Source organism: Dipodomys ordii, unplaced genomic scaffold (genome assembly GCF_000151885.1).
Source record: "Dipodomys ordii isolate 6190 unplaced genomic scaffold, Dord_2.0 Scaffold19, whole genome shotgun sequence".
Classification (NCBI taxonomy): Eukaryota; Metazoa; Chordata; class Mammalia; order Rodentia; family Heteromyidae; genus Dipodomys; species Dipodomys ordii.
This window is the reverse complement of record NW_012267235.1, coordinates 7,776,973-7,801,633: the sequence shown is the minus strand read 5'-3', so window position 1 is coordinate 7,801,633 and position 24,661 is coordinate 7,776,973. Positions and strand designations below refer to the sequence as shown.

Genomic DNA, 24,661 nt, shown 5'->3' with positions numbered 1-24,661 from the left:
AGAGTTCAGACCCCACGACAGGACCCCCCCCAAAAAAAAAAGAAAAAGAAAGAAAGTGAACACTTCAACAGTTAATAGATGCAATGTATCTTTTGAGCTAAATAAGACACCTTAAATATGTAGATTACAGGACCCATGGATTCTCTCTTGGTAAAGCTATTGAAAGAAAAGGGTTTCTCATTGAGACAGGGACAAAAAAGTTGTGAAAAGCACAAAAAGACATGCCATAGCTATGACATCACCACAACATGTTCCTATGGCATTTGTTCATTCATTTACTCATCTCTATAGCCTGGTACCTTCCTATTAAAACTGAGGGAGCTTCATGGCTCTGATTTCAACAGCACAACCATGATGGCTTCAAAAGGAAGACTATAAGAGGGCAATGGGTTGCCTAAGCATTAAAACTCTAGCAGTCAACTTATACCCACAATGACTTTAGGGGCCAATGAAAGAAAGCAAATAAACATGGAGGAAAAAAAAACCCAAAACACTGAGAATACTAGTGAAAACCAAAAAAGAGAAAAGAGGTATTCTTTTTACAGTTAAGAGTCTTAAAGAAGAAAAAAAAATGTTCTCTGACTCTTCCTTGGAAAAGCAGTATTTCTTGAGAAAGGGACTGTATTTTATTTTAATCTGCAAATCGTCTTCATTCCCCCTTCCTAATTTTCTATGCATACTGTTATACAGATTGTCCTTCATTGCCTTCACTAGAGGAGCCACAAGATTCTGTCAACAGGGAAGCCATCATGGGAACCTGGGGAAGTAACCAACTATTACTTCCCCTCCCCCACCAAAAAATGTCCACTCTCCATTGATCCTTTCTTGTGGTATCCTCCTTTGATGGGGACAGCAGCGTACCCAGCTAATGTATTAACTTCTGATGTCTTACCTGCTTACAGAATGAACTATGTTCCTTCTCAAACTTCACATGATCAAGTCCTAACCCTTAAATCAGACTATACTGAAGAAGAGATGGTAATAAGGGAAAAAACGAAGGTGGGCCCTAATCCAACTGGATTGTCATTGTAATAGGAGATTCATGTATAAGGTCACATTAGTGAGCACTCAGTGAGGTAATTTCCACATACAAGCCACAGGAAGAGGCCTCTGAACACAATCCACCCTGCTGTCACTTTTTCTTTGAGTATAGAGCCCCCACAATTAGGAGAAGTTAAATTCTGTTGTTTAAACCACCAAATCTTATGGGTTTTCTTTTCGTTTTTATTTTGATGTCAGGCCAGGCTAAGGTATCAGCCATCCTTGTAGTTAGGGATGGCAAATACAAACAAGCGAGAAAGAAAGTCCTTTGCCTTATTTGTCCCCACCCACATCCTGTTTCCTACAATGGCAGAAACCACTAGAGCTCTTGTCATCCACAATGCTCTTGAGAATCCCAGTGAACCCCATCCAATACCTGGACATAAGGCAGACAGGGCAGGCAAGGCCTGACAAGGGTGAATTTTTAGTACTTGGTGGCTAGAAGCCCCAAATGCTACACCTCTCCCAACCCACAGACCTGTTCTGACCAGAAGCACTTTCCTTGAATTGAATTCGGACCTCTGGGATCTCTGATTTTTTTAGATACCAAATGAATCCTGGAGCTGATGAATAATTCTTAGTTGCAGAGACACAACAGTTCCATATTCTAGAGTAAACACACACGTATACTCATGAGCAGAATACACTGACACATGCCACGGCATCCAAAAAAATCCAATGTATGTCAATAAATGTAACTTATGTAAAACAGGCAAGTTTAGGAGTAGAATACTTGACATTTGTAAAACAGGCAAGTTTAGGAGTAGAATACTTGGCATTGGACTTCAATGCATACCAAGCAGGAGTTACTAAAGTATAATGTGAAGCTAAGTTTTTAAATCAGGGACTTGTTACATAAAAAAATATGAAAACTATCATCTCTATACAGGTGCCCCCATGCTTGTCTTTTCTGGTCATTGATCTTCTAGGGACCTACACGTCCACTAATGATTCAATCCTTCAGCAAAGTCATTTTCATGTTTACATTGACCCAAACAAATCCACACATTCCCAAAAGAAAGAAAAAAAAGCAATCACCGATAACTACTACATAATGTACTAGAACTAATTAACTTGAGTCTAAATGTCCCAGACAAAAATGTGTCACCATCTAGTTCTCCCCATGGAGATCAAGTGAGAAGCATTATTTCTTGTGGAGAAAATGAGTGTAAGTGAAATAAGGATGTTCTGTGCTTGAGACTAGTGGATCAAAGGTAATTTTTTGTTCTTTATTCTGGCTGCATTATGATAGAAAGCTTGGTATGAGAGTCAGGTGTGGTTGCATACCAGTAAGGAAGAAGATTTTGAACTTCAGGTCAGTCTGGGCTACCTAGTGAGACTCTGTCTCAATTTAAAAAAAGAAAAGCAAAGAAAATAACACCTTAGCACAAACGTCTTAATTTTCAGTTTGTATTTTCATCTTGGTTCTTAGTAAATATTACTCAGACATCATTTTGAGCTATGCACCTGAAATAGTATCTCCAAAGTTAGAAGGTTAGCTTCTGAAGCAAGAAAGAACCAAAATCTCAACTACTTTCCCTTAAAAATCTGTTTATACAAGATGCAGGGCACTGGAATCAAATACAGTGGAAACAGGGGTTATACCATGGGGGAAGAACATACAAGAGAAACAAAAAAATCACATAGTACATTATAAGTACATTAAAAACAACAGCAACAAAGATAAAAACCTCTTGTATCCCTAATCTTGAGGTTCATTTTGCTTAGCATCATCTTATATGGTCCTATGTACATAGCTTTTGACCTTTTCTGCTTGCCCTAGACGTATACTAGTTATTATAAATAAGGGAAACCATGGGACCAACAATGAGATGTACAAGACACTATGTTGAAAATAAACTTTACAACTTGCAAGGGGGGGGAGGAAAGAGTTGGGGAGGTGGGGAGATAAGGGATGGTAAGGGAAAAACAATGCTCGATAAGAAATGTACTCATTACCTTACTCATGTAACTGTAACCTCTCTGTACAGTATCTTTACAATAAAAAATATATATTAAAAAAAGAATCAGTTTATTTGTTTATTGGTGCTGGTACTGGGGCTTGAACTCAAGGCCTGAGGGCTATCCCTGAGCTTTTTCATTCAGGGCTCTACCACTTGAGTTATAACTCCACCTTTGTCTTTTTGATAATTAAGTGGAGATAAGAGTCTAACACAATTTCCTGGCTTCAGACTGCTATCTTCAGATCTCTGCTTCCTGAGTAGCTAGGATTAAAAGTATGAATCATCAATTACCCACCCTCTCACTTATTTTTAATATACTTACTATATGAATTTTCTTCTCAGCCATTAACTAGTAAAACACTACACTCTCAAGTACACTTCCATCATTTGGGGACGTTTACCAAACCAATCAATGAGAATTTTTTTTTTTTTACAAAAATAGATTTCATTTGCAGACAAATTTAAGAACACGGGCATTTTACTCAGCCAGACTCAAAAGTCTATGCTCTTCTGAGTGCTTTATATTTTTAAATTTTAACTTGAATATATGAACTGTGATTGACCAGCTAAAATAATCCCAACTATGCTTTAAATTGGACTTTATTGTATTTCCTTATGATATTCTTACACATACTCAGGATCACCAAAGTTAAAATTGTTGGACTCAAGGGAAGTTGAGTCTTTCTGGAAAGATATTTAGGCTTAAGCATACAATTTAACTTTATAAATATTTTGTTAAAGGAAAAAAAGTAAACTCATTCTCATGGCTTCCTACCATCTCAATTAGATGTTCAGAGTACCAAATATTCAGAGATGAACAATTCAAACACAAAGGAAACAAAGAGTGCATTCAGGCCTGTCTTTCTAGGAACTCCTCTGGAAAATTCTGGATTGGCTTTGTGTTTTCCATCTGGGCTAAGTATGAAGAATCAAGAGACACCCAGTCCAAGGCAAACTGATCTACAATCTCACTAACATTTTCAGGAAAATATATTAGACTAGTCTGGTATGCTCATCTTTGCTGAATTTTACCTTAAAATCTACTTCTAAATATTTTTCACCTAGTGCCTATGATTATTTCATAAAGCCTGTTCCAGATGTTTCATTTTATTTTATTTACTGGTTGTGGGGTTTGAACTCAGGGCCTGGGCACTGTCCCCCAGTTCTTTTGCTCAAGGAGAGTGTTCTACCACTTTGAGCCACAGCTCCATTTTCAGTTTTTCAGTGGTTAATTGGAGATAAGAGCCTTATGGGGACTTTCCTGCTCAGGCTGGCTTTGAATTGCAATCATAAGATCTCGGCCTGCTGAGTAGCTAGGATCACAGGTGCGAGCCACTGGCACCTAGCCAAGAGTTTTCATTTTAAAGTGCACAGGTAAGAATATTGGCATAAGCTATCAAGTTACAGCATGAGAAAAGTTTTCCAGTATACACACACTAGAATCCCTGGGTGAGTATTTGGCTGGATACTATGTGCAAATATTACTTTGAAACAGTTCAAAATTGTAGCTAAATATGCTATACCAATCTTCTGGGAATTCAGACATCATAGATTACTATCATTACTATGGCTTTATAAATGAGCCTATGTGATATAAGGAAACGTCACTGACATCTCCAGCCTCAGTTAATTATTTATATACTCTTACAGTGACAGAAGGACTCTCCAAGGAGCAACGTCTGAGACCTGTACACTGGTGTATACATTCTACACAGACACTCTGCTGCTTATTTATTACACCTATGTCTTTTGAATCGTATTTTTTCTATTATCATAATCTACTTAAACTCTAAACTTACTTGCTGTTTTTTAGGGATGAGAGCTTGGAAAAGACATGGAGATAAGAAGAAAAGGATATAAAGGGTCAGGCATTGGTCTTCATCTATCTGCAAAGACTATCTTACTGTTTTTCCTCCTCTAGATAGTCTAGCACTGCCTCTTCCACCTTCTTATGTATCATAGGTACCACATTCTATAGTTTTAAGTAGGCCTAGATGGTCCTCACCTTGAGAAGTGAGTTAACATCTTTCCCAGTAATTCAAGTCTCCTACAGAGTGTATTCTTCACAGGTTTCCAAAGAAAGCTCACCAAGAACTGGTATTCGTAACATAAAATGTAGCTTAAGAAACCTAAGCCCAATTCTTTAATATATAGATTCATATGGAACCTCAAATGCACTCTTTACAAATATTATTAAAAGTCCAAGAACGACTTAGAGTGAAGAATTTTGAAACATGGTTTGAAAAGGGATGAATACAGTTGAAACACACTGTTTTCAACTATGAAAACTGAGCAACTATGAAACCTGTTGAAATTGTTTTGGGAAAGAGACGTGGGAGAGGAGAATGACAGAGGGGATGAAATAGGCTGGAACATGCTAGGATCATGGGTGGAAATGTAATAATGAGATGCTTCCTTGTATAACTAATGTAAGCTAGAATGAATGAAGAAATGAATGATGAATCAGTGAATCAATCTGAATGAACAAATGGCAGCATCCTAGATTAAGATGAACCCTAAATAAGACAACCATCCTTCTAAGGCCAAAAAAAAAAAAAAAGAGAGAGAGAGAGAAAGAAGATCAAGATTGGAGAAAAGGACCAATTGCAGATGAAAGCAGCATTTATAGGCATGTGACTCAGCCTCCAGCCAGACTTTGAACGAGCAGGAGGAAGGAAGGAAGGATCTTCACCTTGACTTCAGATTTCTGGCCTCAAGAACTGTGAGAGGCTTGGGAACGTGGCTTAGTGGTAGAGTGCTTGCCTAGCAGGCATAAAGCCCTGAGTTCAACTCCTCAGCACCACATAAACAGAAAAAGCCAGAAGTGGTGGTGTGGCTCAAGCGGTAGTGTGCTAGCCTTGAGCAAAAGAAGCTCAGGGACTGTGCCCAGGCCCTGAGTTCAAGCCCTAGGAATGGGGGAGAGAGAGAGAGAGAGAAAAATAACTGTGAGAGAACAAATTTCTGTTGGCTTTGAGCCACCAAGTCTGTTTGAGTAATTCAGTAAACCTAAACCACGAGTCCCTAACTTTTTCTATAAGGATTCAGAGGCTGAGTTATCTCAGGCTTCACCAGAGACTTTGTAATAAATTGCAATACATCACTGTTGCAAACATACAACCTGATGAGTATGGCTAAAGTCCAATAAAACTTTACAGGCAAGAAACAAATGGGCCAGATATAGCTTGTGAGCTATATAGCTTGCTGACTGCGTGACAGAACAGATACCACAATGGCTAAGCATCTAAACTATACCTATCATACTTAAGTGACTTAAATCATATCTATTTATTTCCTGTATCTTTCATTTCTCTCGGGCTTATAAGGACGCTGTATAAGAAACCCCCAATGATCTACTCAAATCTGCCAGCTTAAGATCCAGAAATTAACACAAAAATGCATTTTGGAATTTTCCTTAACCATCTCCCATAAAACAAGTATGACAGTGAACAGGACAAAGGTCTAACTGCCCTTCCCAAATTCTCTCATCACTGAGGTAAGCACAATAAAAAAGCAGCAAACCTCCTTGGACATTTTTCCTATCTACATACCTTTCAACAGGTATTAAGAGTACGGTCATCATAGATTTTTTCATCCTGGACATGAAAACTCAATTTCTCATACCAAATGCCTACTTTTTTCTCTTGGTAAATGTCTTCTTGTGCCTAAAAGCCACTATTATAACAACACTGTATTATCTGACAAATTTTAGATGTGTTTTATTATCACATTCGTCCCTCTCATTTATGCAACAAGCACATCCTCCTTAACAAATCATTTCTTCTTTTCCCTCTAAGCAACCTTGGATTTATCAAGCCAGCATGTAATAACTACCTCGAAAATCCTTTACTCCTTAGCATACATATATAACACCACTAATCTTCCTCAGAGAGGAAGAAAAAAAAACACAACACATACCCTTCAAAACACGGCAAGTGCTCTTCTGCGTCCAAGGATCTCTAGATAAATACTGCTTTATGCATCCTTCTGCAATGCAGCTCTGTTAATTCCGGAAATTTCCACAGTAAATGCTGCCTATCGGTTACCATGGAAACTGCCTGCTTCCTAGCACTACTCAGAAAATGAGCATCTTTGCCTCAAACTCACAGGAAGCAAAAAGTAAAAAATGAAAAACAAAGATGTCCAGAAGAACAGCTCCAAACTCCAAATAGAAATGCTCACATTTTCATATTATTTTCAGATAATATCACAGAGGCAAGGTGGGACAGGCCTGTAAGCCCGGCACTATGGAGGCTAACACAGGATCAAGAATCTCAGACCAGCTTGATCCTTCTGCGAGATCCTGTCTAAACTGAAAAAGAGTATAAAGAAAATAATAATTGGGATAACAAGCATAATGCAGTGGGGAGCTATAGACAGGCTATAAATAGGTGAGCAGCACTATCTGATGGGATCAACAGAGATTAGGAAGAGGCAAGAATGGAATTCAGGAGCTGGCACTTGATGGATCACAGTGAAATTAAACTGATGACACTGAAGTCAGAGAAACTGGATGTGGGTCGTGAAGAGGGGAAGCATCCATCATGAATGCTAGAGGTTGTTTTAAATGAATGGGTTTTCTGGCCATGGCTAGGATGAAGACTGCTGATGCGGAGCATCTAGAGACAAGGAATCTGGAAGGGGGCAAGGAATGGATTTTAGACATGTTAAGCTTGAGATGTCCATGGACAAGCCCACTGAGATGATGTCAGGTGGCATATACACACACATCTTGCCCTGATGTTGCAGTGTCTGAGTGATGGTTGAGGAGGGAGTAGAAACTGGAGATTAAAATAATGTGAGGGCTGGGAAGGTGGCTCAGTGGTAGAGCGCTTGCCTTGCATGCATGAGGCCCTGGGTTCGATTCCTCAGCACCACATAAACAAAAAGAAAAAAAGCCAGGAGTGGCGCTGTGGCTCAAGAGGTAGCGCGCTAGCCTTGAGCTGAAGAGCTGAGGGACAGCGCCCAGGCCTAGAGTTCAGGCCCCACAACCGGCCCAAATAAATAAATAAATAAATAAATAAAATAATGTGAGTTGTCAATGTATCAGTAATAAGACCAGAGAATGACAGTGTGTTTTTATATGAAGGCAGATACAAGGCTGAGCCCTAGAGAAGTGTAACATTTAGAAACAGTACAGGGCAAGAATAATTGGCACTTGAAAGATAGGGAGAAACCGAGAATGTTACAGAACTCAGCATTACTTCAGAGCAGGTGGAAAAGGGTTAAGGTTTGCTATGTCTGATGCTCTGAGAACATGGCTATGGCTGCTTTGCTGGTAGAATCAGCTGAGAACTCTGATTTCTTAGAGGGTGGGTGGGAGAGGAAGAATTTTAACACAAGGTGGACATTGGGACCCAGACAGAAAAAAAAGGTCTTTTTTTTCTGGTGGTTCATATTTATTTATTTTTTAATTGTCAAGGTGATATACAGAGGGGTTACAGTTACATGAGCAAGGTACATTTCTTATCCAGCACTGTTGCCTCCTCTTTTGTTTCCCCTTACCATCCCGTCCCTCCCACCTCCTCAATTACACCTCCCACCCCCCTACTCCCCCACCCCAACTACATTTTTCGACATAGTGTCTTGTACATCTCATTGTTGCAATGGGTAAATCTGTATCCCTACTTAAACATTTTTTGTCCCTTCTCATCCCCAAATTATACCAACAACAAATACAGTGAAAACAGGGGTTATGCCATGGGGGAGGGACATACAAAGCAACAAAACAATCACATGGTACTTTATAAATACGTTAGAAACAATAGTAAGAAAGAAAAAACCACTTGTGTCCCTATCTTCGGGTTCATTTTGCTTAATATCATCTTATCTGAGCTTTTCTGCTTGTCCCAGACATATACTAGTTATTGCAAATAAGGGAAACCATGGGACCTATATTTCTTTGGGCCTGGCTTATTTCACTTAATATAATTTTCTTCAAGTCTTCCCATTTCCTAACAAATGGGGCAGTGCCATTCTTTCTGATGGAGGCATAGAATTCCATTGTGTATATATTCCACATTATCTTGATCCCTTCATCTACTGAGGGGCATCTGGGTTGGTTCCATGTCTTAGCTATAGTAAATAATGCTGCAATAAACATAATTGTGCTGGTAGCTTTAGTATGGTCTTGTTTGTGATCATTTGGGTAAATGCCCAAAAGTGGGATTGATAGGTCATTTCTTATGTGACACATAATGGAATTCTATGCCTCCATCAGAAAGAATGATACTGCCCCATTTGTTAGGAAATAGAAAGACTTAGAAAAAATCATATTCAGTGATGTAAGCCAGATGAAAGAAACATAGGTCCCATGGTTTCTCTTATCTGCAATAACTAGTATATGTCTAGGACAAGCAGTAAAGGCCAAAGGCTATGTACAAATAACCACATAAGATGATGCTAAACAAAATGAACCCCAAGATAGGGACACAAGAGGTTTTATCTTTGTTGCTGTTGTTTCTAATGTACTTATAATGTATTATGTGATTTTTTTTGTTTCCCTTGTATATTTTCTCCACATGGTATAACCCCCGTTTTCAGTGTATTTGATTCCAATGCCCTGTATGTTTATACCTATTTTTCTAATTTGGGGAGGGGAAGGCAAATAACAAAATGCTTAAATAAGGATACAGGTTGACCCATTGTAACAATGAGATGTACAAGACACTATGTTGAAATGAACTTTACAACTTTGGGGGGGAAGGGAGGAGTTGGGAAGGTAGGGAGGGATGGGATGGTAGGGGAAAAAACCAAAGGAGGGGGGTAACAATGCTCTACAGGAAATGTACTCATTACCTTACTCATGTAACTGTAACCCCTCAGTACAGTATCTTTACAATAAAAATATGTTTTTTTTAAAAAAGTACATTTCTTGTCAAAGTAGCTGTACAAAGGGATTTCAGGGAACAATTCAATTGATGAGTACAATGCATCTTGATCTCATGTTGGTTTGAGGCAGCTTTCCTAACTTTTCCTACTTGAAGCAGAACCCAAAATCTACTGTGAAGGTAAACAGGGAGTATGGCTGATAGAGAATATCAGCTTTTAGGGAACATGCTACTTGGGAGAGGCTGAGATCTGAGGATGTGAGATCTGAGGCTCTCAGCCTTCTGAAGTCTTTTCAACGGGAAAGTCCACGAGATTCTTACCTCCAATTAATCGCCAAAAAGCCATACGTTTTTATGTGTTTGAGTGTACGCACACATATTTCTTTCTTAAACCTTGTTTCCAAACACTGCAAATGTCTTTTGTCTTTTTTAAAATTTCTTTGAGCTCCTGGGAATGCTAGACAAACACTCTACCACTCGAGTACATCCCCCGCATTTGTCTGTTGAGTTGTTGCCTGTTTGTTTGCCTTCTTGCTTGGTTTTTGAGACAAGGTCTCAATATGCAACCCTGGCAGGCCTCAAATTTGTGATATTCCTGTCTCAAGTTCTTGAATACTGAGATTGGCACCCAATGAGTCATCATGGTTGTGAATCTAGAAAGCCCTACATTATGTAGCCCATTTCCCCATCCTGAGGCTATCTCTACTCTTGATCCGAATCCACTTTTCCTTCCTCTTTTAATTATCCTCCATCCCAATTGGCTGCCTGTCCACTCCATGAGAAATTGAGTCTTCAGCACATTGGCAATTCCAAATGCCTGTGACTGCTTCCACTTGCAACACTCCATTCTACCAATCTAATTAAGATACACTCTGGCTTACAAGCCTCAGTGACTACTTTTTCAACACCCTTATGATAAGGAAGGACCTGGCTCGTTTCCTTCAATAGCATATGCATTGTTATAGTTTTACACACACACACACACACACAGTCTATCTCTAAACACCAAGTTACATGAAGTACCAATAACATCTCTGATCATGAAGTAGCCATGTCTATACCACAGGGAATTGCACATGGGGAACAGTCAACAAATACTGCCTGAATGAACAGCAAAAGGTTTACCAGGCTGATTTGGTTTCTGACACCTATCGGCTGCTCAGAAAGTGTTTTCCCAGATGCTATATGATATCCCAAAACCCACTCACCACGCTCTCACATTTTTTTTTTACATCCATTCCAGCTCCAAGACTTCTCACATCTGACTCACTTCTGTATCTCCTCAATCTCTGGGGAAAAAAGGTGATAGTAACCAGCTTGCATTGTGTGCCAGAGGACCTCAACTCAGGGAAATTTTGCATCCCAAAGATCACCTTAACAGTATCTGGAGACATTCTGTTTATTACAGCTAGGAGATGCTACTGGCATCTACTAGGTAAAGACCAAAGACATAGCTAAAGATCTGATCATGCAAAGGACAGTCCCACAGTGACATTATCCAGCCTAAGATGCCCACACTATCAAGGTCAAAAAAAAGTAGCTATTTCTATCAATCCTAAGATAGGGGAAAGGCAATAATAACTACCAACCAATAAAAGAGCAAATGTTTTTAAATTAAAAAAACAACAACACTGAATCAACACAAGCTGTTCTTTGAAACAATGAAAATAATCTAAATAGTTACTGATAAGGAATTAAACATAAAGTGCAATGCAAAGAATGTCATATAACAAACTAAGAAAAGAAGGAATGTACTAAGTTTGAAATATCTTCTAGATGTATTAACAAGAAAATCAAGCTACAAAGTAGTATACAATGAACTTTTGAGTGGCTATTTTTAAGGATTTGCATAAATTATAAATTTTGCTAACATTTTTCTGCAAGGTCATGTTGTACTACTAATTAGTAGGCTTATGTTAGGAAAGAATTATCTAGAGCAAGAAGCTTCTTATTCTTTAACTTTCAGCATCAATTGAGTACGCTTACCTGAAGTATGTATTATTCTTTTTTTGTTGGGGGAGGGCTTGAATTCTGGGTCTTGGGTGCTGTCCCTCAGCTCTTCAGCTCAAGGCAAGCACTCTACCACTTGAGCCACAGCACTACTTCTGGTTTCCTAGTGGTTAATTGGAGATAAGAGTCTCACGGACTTTCCTGCCTGGGATGGCTTTGAACCGTGATCCTCAGATCTCAGCCTCCTGAGTAGCTAGGATTACAGGCATGAGCCACCAGCACCCAGTGTATTATTCATTTTTAGAAGGGTACTATGAACTATCTGAATGATAAGATTATGAGCCATTTTGTTTTTCTTCTTTATACTTTTCAGAAAGAAGGAAGGAAGGAAGAAAGGGAGGGAGGGAGGGAAGGAGAGGAAAGAGAGGGAAGGAGAGGGAAGAATGGAAGGAAAGGAAGGAGGGAGGGAAGGAGAGGGAAAGAAAAGGGGGAAGGGAGGAGAAACAGAAAGAGGCAAAGAAAGAGAGACTAGTAAATGGTTTTGTTTTGTTTCTGAGACAGCATCTCACTCTGTTGCCCAAGCTGACCTCCATCACCTGGCTCAAGCAAGCCTCAATTTTCTGAGTAGCTGGGACTAGAGGGATGTGACACCATACCAGGCTTATACATATTCTTCTGAAAGCACAATGAGGGCACAAATGTCTGAGTTCTCTAGAGCATCCACTACACCTCCTGTGATGCCACAAGCACTCCAGATTAATGCTCAAAGATGCTTCTTCAAGTTCCACTCTGGAGCTCAGGGTGTACCTGCATGGCAAAGTGAGTAACTGATAGCATCCACAAGGCCCTGGGTACATCCCAGAGAACATCCTAAAATAATCAGATCTGACCCTGGCTTTTCCTCAGACATCACAATAAGGGAAATGAAACAAGAGGAGAAAAATTATCAAAATACTCTTCTACAGTCATAGTAGCTGAACTCATGGTAGTCAAGCAAGTGGCACTGTGGGTCAAGTGGTAGAGCACTAGCTTTGAGCTGAAGAGTTGAGGGACAGCGCCCAGGCCCAGAATTCAAGCCACATGACCAACAATAGCAACAAAAAAGAACATGTAGTCATGTCTATGTCATCGAGAATCAAGCCTGCTGAAGCCTATGAGTACTGCGATGACATATGTGTGCCACCACACCCAGCTATTTACTGATCTGCTAAGCACAATTTTCAAAATGGTTGACCACTATTCATCCATCTTCTACTGAGTTGATTTCTGTTATTTTCTTCTATTATTTGTAGGTTAAATTCACCTTCTTGACATACTTCCTTTGTGTTATTCGTTATTCTTCTAACGATTATACCCAGTTCCTTGCTGCGGAATTTAAATAACCAAAACGTTATCATTACTTTGTTTTCTCTGATTTATTAAGAACTGTAAATTCTTCCTCAAATGCACTCAAATTTATGCCCGTTTCCTTAAAAGAAAAATTTCAGAATCAAAACACACGTATTATAGGCCCAGGGAAGGCCTATAATAACCCCAGCACTCAGGAAGCTGAGGGTGCAATGAATTGAGGACACCCAAGATGAATTTACCCAGCAAATTCCTGGCCTGCTTAGGATACCTAGGAAGATGTTAGCTTAAATCCTCAGTCTATTCCCTCAAAAGAAAATGAAAAAAAAAATGTTCAGATGATAGATAAAAAGGAGCACGTAATTCCTTCTTTAGTCTAAGTTTTCGTTTCTGGTTTTTTGGGTGAAGGGACTGGCAGTGCAAGAATCTGAACTCAGGGCTTAACCCTTGCTAGGCAGGCACTCAGCCATTTGAACCACGTCCCCTGACTGTTCTGCTTTTTCCTTCCATTATTATTTGCATAAGGGCTCCCACTTGTGCAAAGGCTAGTCTGGACCCAGTCCTCCTGTTTGTGCTTTCTGCACAACTGGGATGACAATCACGGCCTGCTTTCTATTGGCTGAAATGGAGTCTCACGAACTTCCTGCACAGGCTACATTCGAACTGTGATCTCCCTAATCTCCACCTTCTGAGTACCTAGGATTACAGGTGGTGCCACTGTATCAGGCAAGGAGTTTAATTTTCAAACCCACTCAATGAAGAGATTACTAGATATGCATGTGTTTATTCTCCTCTTGCTCTTAAATAATGAAACAAAAGAAGCCGTGTATGTGTGTGCACGCACACGCGTGCATGCACTAGGACTTAAACTCCAGACCTATCCCTCAGCTTTCTTGCATACATCTAGACACAGACTCTACCACTTGAGCCATAACTTCAGACCTGCTCTGTGCTGGGTAATTGGAGATGAATCTCTTGAAATTTTTCTGCCCAGGCTGGACTCAAACCTCAATCCTTCAGTTATCAGTCTCCTGGGAAGCTATAATTACAAGCATGAGCCATTACCTCCAGTGCCTAGGTAAAGGCAATGGTTTCTAAATGGAAACAGACCATTAAGGGCCAAATAAAAAGAATAAAGGGGAAAGAAGAGAATGAGACTTCTGTTTCTGTGGGGAAAAAAAAGACCAAACACCACAAAGATAATAGTGAAGTCACCAAGGTTTAGGAATGATAGTCATGGAACTGGGAATGTGGCTTAGTAGTAGAGTGTTTGCCTAGAACGCATGAAGCCCCAGGTTTGATTCCTTGGTATCATATAAACAGAAAAAGCCAGAAGTGGCACTGTGGCTCAAGTGGTAGAGCCCTGAGTTCAAGCCCCAGGATTGGCAAAAGAAGAAGAAGGAGGAGGAGGAGGAGGAGGAGGAGGAGGAGGAAGAGGAGGAGGAGGAGGAAGAGGAGGAAGAGAAGAAGAAGAAATGATAGTCTTATATGACTTTCTACAGCAACCCTAGAAGACAAGAAATGGAGTAATACCTTCAATATTTTGAAGGAAAAAAATCTACTCCAGAATCCAATAGCCAATTAAAGTACTAACCTGCCAGGCACTGGTGGCTCATGCTACTCAGAAGGCTGAGATCTGCAGATTATGGTTTGAAGTCAACCCAGGCAGGGAAGGCCATGAGACTTTTATCTCCAATTGACCACCAGAAAATCAGAAGTCGAGCTATAGCTGAAAGTGGTAGAGCAATAACCTTCAATAAAGGAGCTCAAGGACAGCACCCAGGCTCTGAGTTCAAGCCCCATAGCCAAAAAAAAAAAGTGCTAACTTATTTCAAAAATTAGTTGGATAAAGACATTTTTCCAACATTCAAAGACCCAAAAAATTTCTTTATTAAGACAGAACTCTTCTCAGGAAGACTTAGAAAGTATACTCTACCAAACCAAGGTAGAAAGTTGGGGAGAAGCTGAGCACTGGTAGCTTAAGCCTGTAATCCTAGCTACTCAGGAGGCTGAGATCAGAAGATTGCAGCTCAAAGCCAGGCCAGGCAGGCAAGTCCGTGAGACTCTTACCTCCAATTAATCACCAAAAAGCAGGAAGTGGAGCTGTCCCTCGAGTGGTAGAGCACTAGCCTTGAGCACAGAAACTCAGGGGGCAGTGCCGAGGCCCCAAGTTCAAGCCTCATGACCAGCACATAAAACAAAAATGTTGGGGAGAAGGACAGGAGGACAAAGAAAACATGAAGTGGCAGAAACAAAGAATCAAAACCAGGTATTCACAAATTGTGAAGAAGTCCTAAAGAGCACCCACTCCAGTTAAGAGCAAAAGTATAGACAGACTGCTGAATGGACAATATTGAATTATCAGTGAACTACAGCTTTCACACGTATAATAAAAAGCTTTAATAGATTATACACACAAGCAGCATTATCTGTTGCAGGCAGAAGCTAGAAACAACCCACGTGGCCACCAACAGTTGAATGGATAAAGAAAATTGTGCATGCATATACAGTAAACTATTATTCACTCTTCAGAAAGAAAGGAGATTCTGACATGTACTACAACAGGATGGTCCTTGAAGACATTCCATTCAGTGAGCTTGGAACAAAACACCTGTGTTCTGATTTCACTTGCATTAGTTGCCTAGAACAACATGAAGGAAGACAGCAAAAGGAAAGCTAAAAACAGATACATGAATCTTTAAACTAAGTCTTTATTTGATAATCCTACCGACAGCAGGAGGATCACAGTTTAAGTCTAGTTAGGCAAGATCTCTATCTCAACCAACAAGCCCAGTGTGGTGATACAAGCCTATAACAATCAGCTATGTTGGAGGTACAGTTCAAATACCAGTACCATTTTTTTTAATTTAAGATAAAATAAAATGGCCCCTCTGCTACCCAGAGACATGGGTCCACACCTACGTATATTCTCATACAATTATAGAACACCAATAATACAAAAATAGTGCTAAAAGCTTCCAACAAGAGGTACAAGGCAATCTGTAAGCAATATCCTGCCACAATTAAACAGATCTACATAAATGGCTCTCCAAATTCATCAAAATGCCATTCCGCTTCTCTTCCCCTATCCTTCTTGATCTTTCAAAGTCCAATTCAAACCTTGCTACTCTGTGAAATTTTTCACTAAGTAATAGATCTAACCTCCCCTGCCCGTGTCTCACTTGACATTTCTGTCTGCATTGCCTTATGCTGTACTTCTTCAACTGTCATTCCTTGGCATTTCATTTGAACTATTGGTTCTCAGAAGTTACTGATGCACTCTTGCTTTTTATATTTTTACTTTTTTAAATCTTCCAAAGGATCCTGCACTCAGGAGAGTATCAAATGCCCATTTAGATCTGAAAGCAGTTCCTGGACACATTTTAACTTCATTCTTCTTTCCTGTCTTAAATTCATGAGGGTTTACATTTACAATCCTACTAAAGCTCATGGAAATTTCAGGAGGAAAACATACATAAATAGCAAGAGAGATCTTACTTCAAAGCTCTCACAAAATCAAGTCATGGATTCTAAGTTGCAAAGTACTTCTAAACAGCAACAATGATTTTTTTTTTATTAGTGCTTCTGGTACATATCACAGAGGAAGAGAACAAAAGGATACCTTATGAAGAGCCTGGGGATGTCGAGACACGCTGGCCTTGGAAATAAAACAATTATCTATCAATTCCAGTAAATGGCCTACTTCTAATCCAGACCATATAGACCTGTGTAGCAACAAATCCAACAAACTCTTGGTTGAAATCTTTTTTTCATCTTTCTCAATCCCATGCTTTAATGGGTTTTTTTTTTAAACTGTCTTCAAGCAGTTGTCATTTAGCAAAGCAGTTTAGGAATACAGGGCACCTTGATCAATGTTACCCCCTTCACCATTCTCACCCAGCCCTCCCTCCCCGGGCAGCCCTTCCCTCACTTTTCTTAATTCTGGAAGAGATACATTGAATTCTTGACCACATGTCCTCCTAAGGCAGGGGACATCAGGGAAAATGAGACATGGGAAAACAGCAGCCAGGAATAAGAGATAAATATTGTGTTAATGCATAGCTTGACTAAAAGCACACTGACACTATTTTTTTTTTGGTTGTCAGTCTTAAACTCCCCCCAATAAGTTGCAACATTTAGTTAAAAAGAATTTTTTTAAAAAGGCAGAAGGGGAGAGCAGCTCTTTCTATGTGACCTTGTCTGTGCAACTCAAACAATTTTGTGCTCTGGAACTGAGCATGAATATGGAAGAGAGGCAGGCAGAGGCCTCCTCCTTCTGGGAGACCTCCTCCCTGGAACATCACCAGTTCTGGTAATAGCCTCAAACTTCTACACTTGTTAAGAGACAGAATGGACCACTGAGAGCTGGTTACAGACTTATTATTAAGCACTAGTTAAAAGAGTAAGACTTAAAACCAAATCCGTTCAATTTTTAAAATAAAAAGGGGTTGTTTTCAGCCTATTTACTTGTTTAAAATATATAAAAAAGGGATTTTTGTCTATGAATTTTCCATAAATGAAGCATCTGCGGAGAAAAGAATGTTTTCAAATATGTAAATGTTGTTCCAGTTCTAAATTTAAGTTAGTAGCATTCCCCTGGTCATAACAGCTTTTCAGAGAGATTTAAAGCTGGGCACCAGTGGCTCACACAATCCTAGCTACTCAGGAGACAGATCTGAGGATCAAGATTCCAAGCCAGCATGGGCAAGAAGGTCCAGGAGACTTTTATCCTCAATTAAGCACCAAAAAGAAGGAAACAGAGGTGTACCCTTGACCAAAAATGCTAACTAAGCAAGAGCTCCCAGGTCCTAAGTTCAAGCCCCAGTATTGTCACCAGAATATAGCAACAATATTAATAAACAAAGAGAGACCTAAGAATTTTGGTGATTCATTACTAACGGGCTTTTAAAAGAGAAAGATTGGATCATCTTGATGATTACTACATAAGCCTTTTCTGTCAGGCTTCAAATACACGCTTGGCCAGTAACCATGGTAACAGGATTAAACTGTTGAAGAAGTAAGTTTCATATAAGCTTTCATGAAGAATTCTAGGAAATGAACAATGAAAGGTTTTTTGGGAGAGCATTTTCTTGTTGCTTGGGTTCTGTTATAACCAACTGAAAAATATAAGGTTTCTTGATCAATACAGATGTTTCAGAGACAGGATAATGTTCGGTTTCTATAGAGAAACAGACTAATGAACACCATTCTATTCTAGAATGGTTCTACACCAGAACAAGTTCTTCTGCTTTTAGTTTCTTTACCGATAGGGTCTCAAGGTTTTGCCCAGGGGCCTGCATTGAGCCACAATCTTCTAATCTCTTTTTCTGCAGTAGCTGCAGTCCTAGTGAAATAAACTTACTGCAGTGCTCATTTAATGTGGTTTTCATTCTAAATTCACAGGTCAAAGCGGGAGTATATACTCACACATGCACACTCCTCCCTTCTAGCCCAGGAGAGTGTCAAAAATAACGAAGTATTTATACTCAGGCATTCGTGTCAAAGTACACTGCACCATCAGCCAACTTATTACTCTTTGCAAGTAAAATATATACTGACCTTTTTAAATGAAAAGAAAATGACAATAAATGTGTCTCTGAGAAAACTAAGTACATTTCAAGTCTAGTAAGGTTTACATCCAAACTGCTGAGAAATTATTCAAAACAATTATTCTGTGATAGTTTTTGGTTTTTAGTTTTTGTTTTTGCCTTATGGACGTACCCACAATTGACAAGCTCAAGCCTCTAGGAAAGTGCTTTATCACTTGGACCATAACCCAGCCTTGCCTATAGATTCTTTACAGATAGGGTCTCGTGGTTTCACCCAGTGACTAGCATCAAACCACAATCTTCCTACTTCTTTGTCTGCGGTAGCTGGGATTACAGCTGTGCACCACAGTGCCTGGATTTGCCTATGCTCATTAACACATACCGTTCACTGCTTGCTTTACAGTTCCAGGATTAGATAAAAAGTCTTTCCATGAATCTGAGCATAAATATAATGACAGGTTTAGAGGAAGGGACAATTATTATATAATATGTCACTTCACTTAAATTGAAGGTCTAGGTAAAACATTGCCAGGAAGTTACTTTAAATTCACAAACATATTTTTAACGATATTTCCAGTAAGATGCTACGATATCATTTCTATTCTTTAATTAAAACATTCATTATACAATTTTTTTAAAAAAGGTCACTGACACCTGTACACTCACATGGACACAACTTTCAATGTCCTATGACATGGTAATCTTAGAGGAACTGAGTTTTTTCAGAATGGAATCTATTTTGTCAACAAGTAAGCAATGAGGATTTGTGGAGAGAGGACATTTAATCTGCAAAATACAACTTGCCATTTAAGTGGCAATCCAGGAGGAAAAGGATAAGTGATATTTGCAGGAAGTCTAGTAAGAGATATTCAAACCATACAAATGTATCTGTCTCTGGCTTTTTGTTCCACAAGGAAACTTTTAAAAGGGAAAACTGTGTTTATCGATTCAAGAATGGAGAACCAATAATTTTCTAATTAAGTTCCCATGATAACATTTCTAAATCGTAAGAAAACAGAAATAACAAACATTGGGTTTAGGAAAATGCATGAAACATCATCATGTTAAACCCTTTATGTGACTTGGGCGTTGGATTTGGTCACAGAAAAATACTCACATGTGTGGATTTTGGACTCCTGTTGTGTTGGGATTCAGAGTAAACCTGGCTGTAGACTTGACCGGTGGATTTGCAAAATTCAACTTCAGTGCTTTGCGTTTACCTGAGAAATAACAAATAAAAAGTAAAAGCTTCAAGTACCCTAAAACAGGTCTTATAAGGGCATAAGAAATTCAAACAGAAAGGCAGAAAAACCTGTTTGTACAAACAGTTGCTGGACAACATTTTGAAAGGTAAAAATGAATTACTCAGAATTGCCAAAAAGCAGATAAAAATGCTCTATAGCTATTACTAATACAACAGTCCAGGACATAAAGATGCTCAGTACCCCTGTCCACTTTGTTTGAGGCTGTGACACAATTGAAAAAAAAAAAACATACCAGTCACTCCAAGAGTCATTTATCTCAGCAGATATTGCAAAAGAAAAAAAAGTTTAAATATCACCACTTGCTCAGCCTTATAATGCCTGTCGACTAATAAAAAAAATTTCCCCTCAAGAACAATATTACTTCACACCTGAATGAAAGATAATATTCTACAACCATAATGGTCTAAAAACATCATGGCACACTGCATCTTGTATATACATTTTTCTAATTTGAGAAGGGAAAGGGAAATAACAAAACGCTGAAACAAGGATACAGGTTGACCCATTGTAACAAGGAGATGTACAAGACACTATATGGAAAACAAACTTTACAACTTGAGGAAAGGGGAAGAGTTGGGAAGGTAGGAAGAGAAGGGATGGAAGGGGAAAAACAAAAGAGGGGTAACAATGCTGGATAGGAAACACACTCATTACATTACTCATGTAACTGTAACCCCTCTGTACAGTATCTTTACAATAATATATATATATATATATATTTAAAAACTTATGGTACAGTCTATTCCATGCTATTATCATAAGTACTCAACAGAATTATCTCCTTAAGGAAGCTTCACTGGGGTGAGAGATAGTAACCATTTTTTTAAACACATGAATAAAACATGTCTGCTATACAAAAAACAGGAATTTCAAAGAAGAAAAAGCAAAAATATATTTAAAAATAAAACTTTACAGATACCTGCCCACATAATATATGGTTTATAAAATATAATTTTATTTTTATTATATAGGTATTATACAGGTGTTACCATTTCATAATTTTTAAGTACAGACTTATCAATCCACTTACCACCTTCAAGGTTATTCCTTTCTGTTGATACCTTCTTTCCCTATAAGTAGATAAGATGTATTTCTTTCTCTAAAATTTAAGTGAGTCCCTAACACAGTTTTTATTTCCTGTGATTCTATTTTTGTTTGCAGTGCTGGGGCTGGAACCTAAAACCTGTGAATGCTAAGCAGATACCTTCTTTAATTTTTTTATGCCAGTTGTGTTTGTGGGGCTTAAACTCAGGGCCTGGGCACTGTTCCTGAACATCTTTTGCTCAAAGCCAGTACTCTACCATTTGAGCCACAGCACCACTTCCAGCTTTTTTAGTAGTTTACTGGAAATAAGATTCAGACTTTCCTGCCTAAGCTTAGCTTTGAACCACAATTCTCACATCTCAGCCTCCTGAGTAACTAAGATTACAGGCATGAGCCACGGGCACCCAGCTTTAAGCAAGCATTCTTTCTCTAGCCCTGTCTCTGGGCCCAAACTACCATTTTTACTCACTTTCATCATTCATTACATTTCTTTCCATATTGATACATCACACAGAATCATTTCTTTGCAATTTAAATGGACACATTATAACAGAATGACAAGAATATTTGCAACAAACCTTGGTTTCATGTTCATATGAAAGGTATTTTGCCTGAATTCACTTGCAAAAGAGTTTACTACATCTATATCTACCCACTTTTAAGAAATCTTTAAATCCAAACATTTTCTGGCCCCAATGGATTCAGAAGATTTACTAAACAGCTCAAAACGTAGACCTGAGATGGGCATATTGGAGTGAAGGACTTCATACAGCAAGAGAGCACTGACCACCTTGCTGCTTTCAGGAATGGGCTGTGCTACAGCACAATGGGAATTCCAGGAACACCAAACACACAGACATTAAGAAAAAAAATTACAGGGTGAAAAAAGAAATGTAGCCAGGCACCGGTGGCTCACGCCTGTAATCTTAGCTACTCAAGAGGCTGTAATCTGAGGATCATAGTTTAAAGCCAGCCCGGGCAGCAGAGTCTGTGAGACTCTTATTTCCAATTAACCACCAGAAAACCAGAAGTGGCTAGAACGCTCGCCTTGAGCTGAAGAGCTGAGGGACAGCACCTAGGCCCAGGGTTCAAGCCCCATGACTTACCAAAAGAAAAAAAAAAAAGGCCGACAAAAAAAAATGTACTAATGAACTTACCTATGTAACTATAACCCCTCTGTACATCACTTTTACAATAAGTTTTTAATTTAAAAAAAGACAAAAATATATAAATAAATAAATCATACAGTACAAAGATGGGTGCCCATGGCTCATACCCATAATACTAGTTACTCAGGAGGCTGAGATCTGAGGATTGTGGTTCAAAGCCAGTCCAGGCAGGAAAGTTTATGAGACTCATCTCCAATTAACCACTGTTTAGTGGTTAGCCAGCAGTAGAGCTGTGGGTCAAGTGATAAAGCACTAGCCTTGAGCAAAAAGGCTCAGGGACAGCACCCAAGCCCTGAGTTCATGCCCCAGGACTAACACACACACACACACACACACACACACACACATACACACAAACACACACACACACACACACACACAGTACAGAGCCAGGAGCCAGTGCTCACACCTGTAATCGTAGCTACTCAAGCTGAAATCTGCAGATCACAGTTAGAAGCCTGGGCAGACAAACTTGAGAAACAAACACACACACACAAAAAACAAACAACCGTACTGAGTAAGCCCTTTTGCTTCTTAGAAATGTGTCTTTGTAATACTCAAAGGCAGTGAATTATTCCCAGACCCTGAACATAATGTAACTTGCTGTACTAGATTCTAAAATTGCTTAAGACTCCTGAGTCCTTCTGCTTTCTCCCTCTTTGAATTGGAATGTCTGTTGCCCAATGCCAATGCCACCACTATATTTTAGAAGCAAGGAGGCCTTTCAGTTTCTAGGTCTATAAATGGAGTAAAAGTACAGTGCAGAAGGCACCAAATGCTGAGTCTCAGCCCTACCTAAGAAAATATTTGGGAATTGATAATATTTAAGCGGGGTTAGATCTGATTTGATGATAAAATGAGATAAAACATTGAACCAGGCATGGCAGTACCTGGTTGCAATCCCAGCTACTTGGAGGAAAAAGCAGAAGGATTGTCATCCAAGACCAGATGAGGCAGGATGTAATAATATCCTATTTAAAAACCAACTAAATGTAAAAGTTCAAGTGGCCGCATGCTTGCCTAGCTAAAGCAAGGATCCAAGTTCAATCTCTAATACCAAAATAACTTCAAATCTTGTGAGATGCTAAGATAACGTGAAGGTATTCTGCACATGGAATATACATGAACATTTGAATACATTCTAGTGGGCTAAAGAGGGGCTCCTAGAGACCAGTTATTAAAACTCATGAGTGTTCATATACCAAGCAGAGTGTTAGCAAGGACAATTAAGCTGAATATTTTTGAAATCATATTTTTTTGGGGGGGTCCAGTCGTGGGGCCTGAACTCTGGGCCTGGGTACTGTCCCTCAGCTCTTCAGCTCAAGGCTAGCACTCTACCACTTGAGCCACAGTGCCACTTCCGGCTTTTTTTTTCTGCTTATGTGGTGCTGAGGAATCGAACCCAGGGCCTCAAGCATGCAAGGCGAGCGCTCTACCACTGAGCCACCTTCCCAGCCCAAAATCATATATTTTAATAAGCTCAACACCACTAAACTCCCTACATCATGCACTGAGCACGAACTGTCTTGAGATCACACGTTAAAAACCATTCATTGTTTCTTCATATGGAGAAAATTGATTAATGATTAATTGATCAAAGGTGGAACAAAGATAGAACCAGTGTGAAATCCATGTGAAGAAAACACCAAAATCGCTCCTTCCTTCACAAGCTCAATTTAGAGAGGGCAGAGGTAACCTCTGCAGACAAATACTAAAATGTAGAACTACAAACAAACTTTTATTGAACATCAGCATTTGTTTTTATAATGGAAAACAGTCATCCTTATCACTGTAATTTATTTTGAAAAAAAGAAATTAGAAGTGAGGTGCTGGTAGCTCACATCTCTAATCCTTGCTACAAAGGAGGCTGAGATCTGAGGATCATGGTTCAAAGATAGCCTGGGCAGGAAAATCCATGAGACTCAAATGTAAATTTACTACTAAAAAGCTGGAAGTGGAGTGTGGTAGAGCATACTAGCTTTGAACACAAATGCTCAGAGACACTGCCTAGGCTCTGAGTTTAAACTCCAGGACTGGCACACAAAAAATAAAATAAAAAATTGAAAGCTTCAAAGGCTATTTACTCCATAAGAATATGCACAGAATGACTCAATATGAACAGAATAGCTAGCATAAATTAGATTTAAATACATCTATGTTTAAGAAATATCTGTGAGCCCAGCACCGGTGGCTCATGCCTGTAATCCTAGCTACTCAGAAGGCTGAAATCTAAGGATCATGGTTCAGAGGTAGCCCAGGCAGGAAAAATCTGTGAAAACTCTTATCTCCAATAAACCACTCAGAGAACTGGAAGTGGCGCTGTGGCTCAAGTGGTAGAGTGCTTGCCTTGAGCTGAAGAGCTGGGGGACAGCACCCAGGCCCAGAGTTCAAGCCCCAAAACCGAAAGGAAGGAAGGAAGGAAGGAAGGAAGGAAGGAAGGAAGGAAGGAAGGAAGAGCTCTTTTTAAAAGCTATAAGATGCCAGGAGCCAGTGGGTCATGCTTTG

The 24,661-nt window shown here is 39.3% G+C and overlaps 1 protein-coding gene across 1 annotated transcript in view; it reads right to left on the bottom strand.

Annotated features, from left to right (window-relative positions):
* Positions 1-21,484, bottom strand: part of Map2k4 (mitogen-activated protein kinase kinase 4) — a 63,943-nt gene extending 42,459 nt beyond the window's left edge. Inside the window, exons 1-2 of the mRNA XM_013013106.1 lie at positions 21,457-21,484; positions 19,796-19,898 (exon numbers count right to left, since the gene is read on the bottom strand). Of these exons, the coding sequence (XP_012868560.1) occupies positions 19,796-19,898; positions 21,457-21,484 (131 nt within the window). The remainder of the gene's footprint in view (positions 1-19,795; positions 19,899-21,456) is intronic.
* Positions 21,485-24,661: the final 3,177 nt, after the last annotated feature.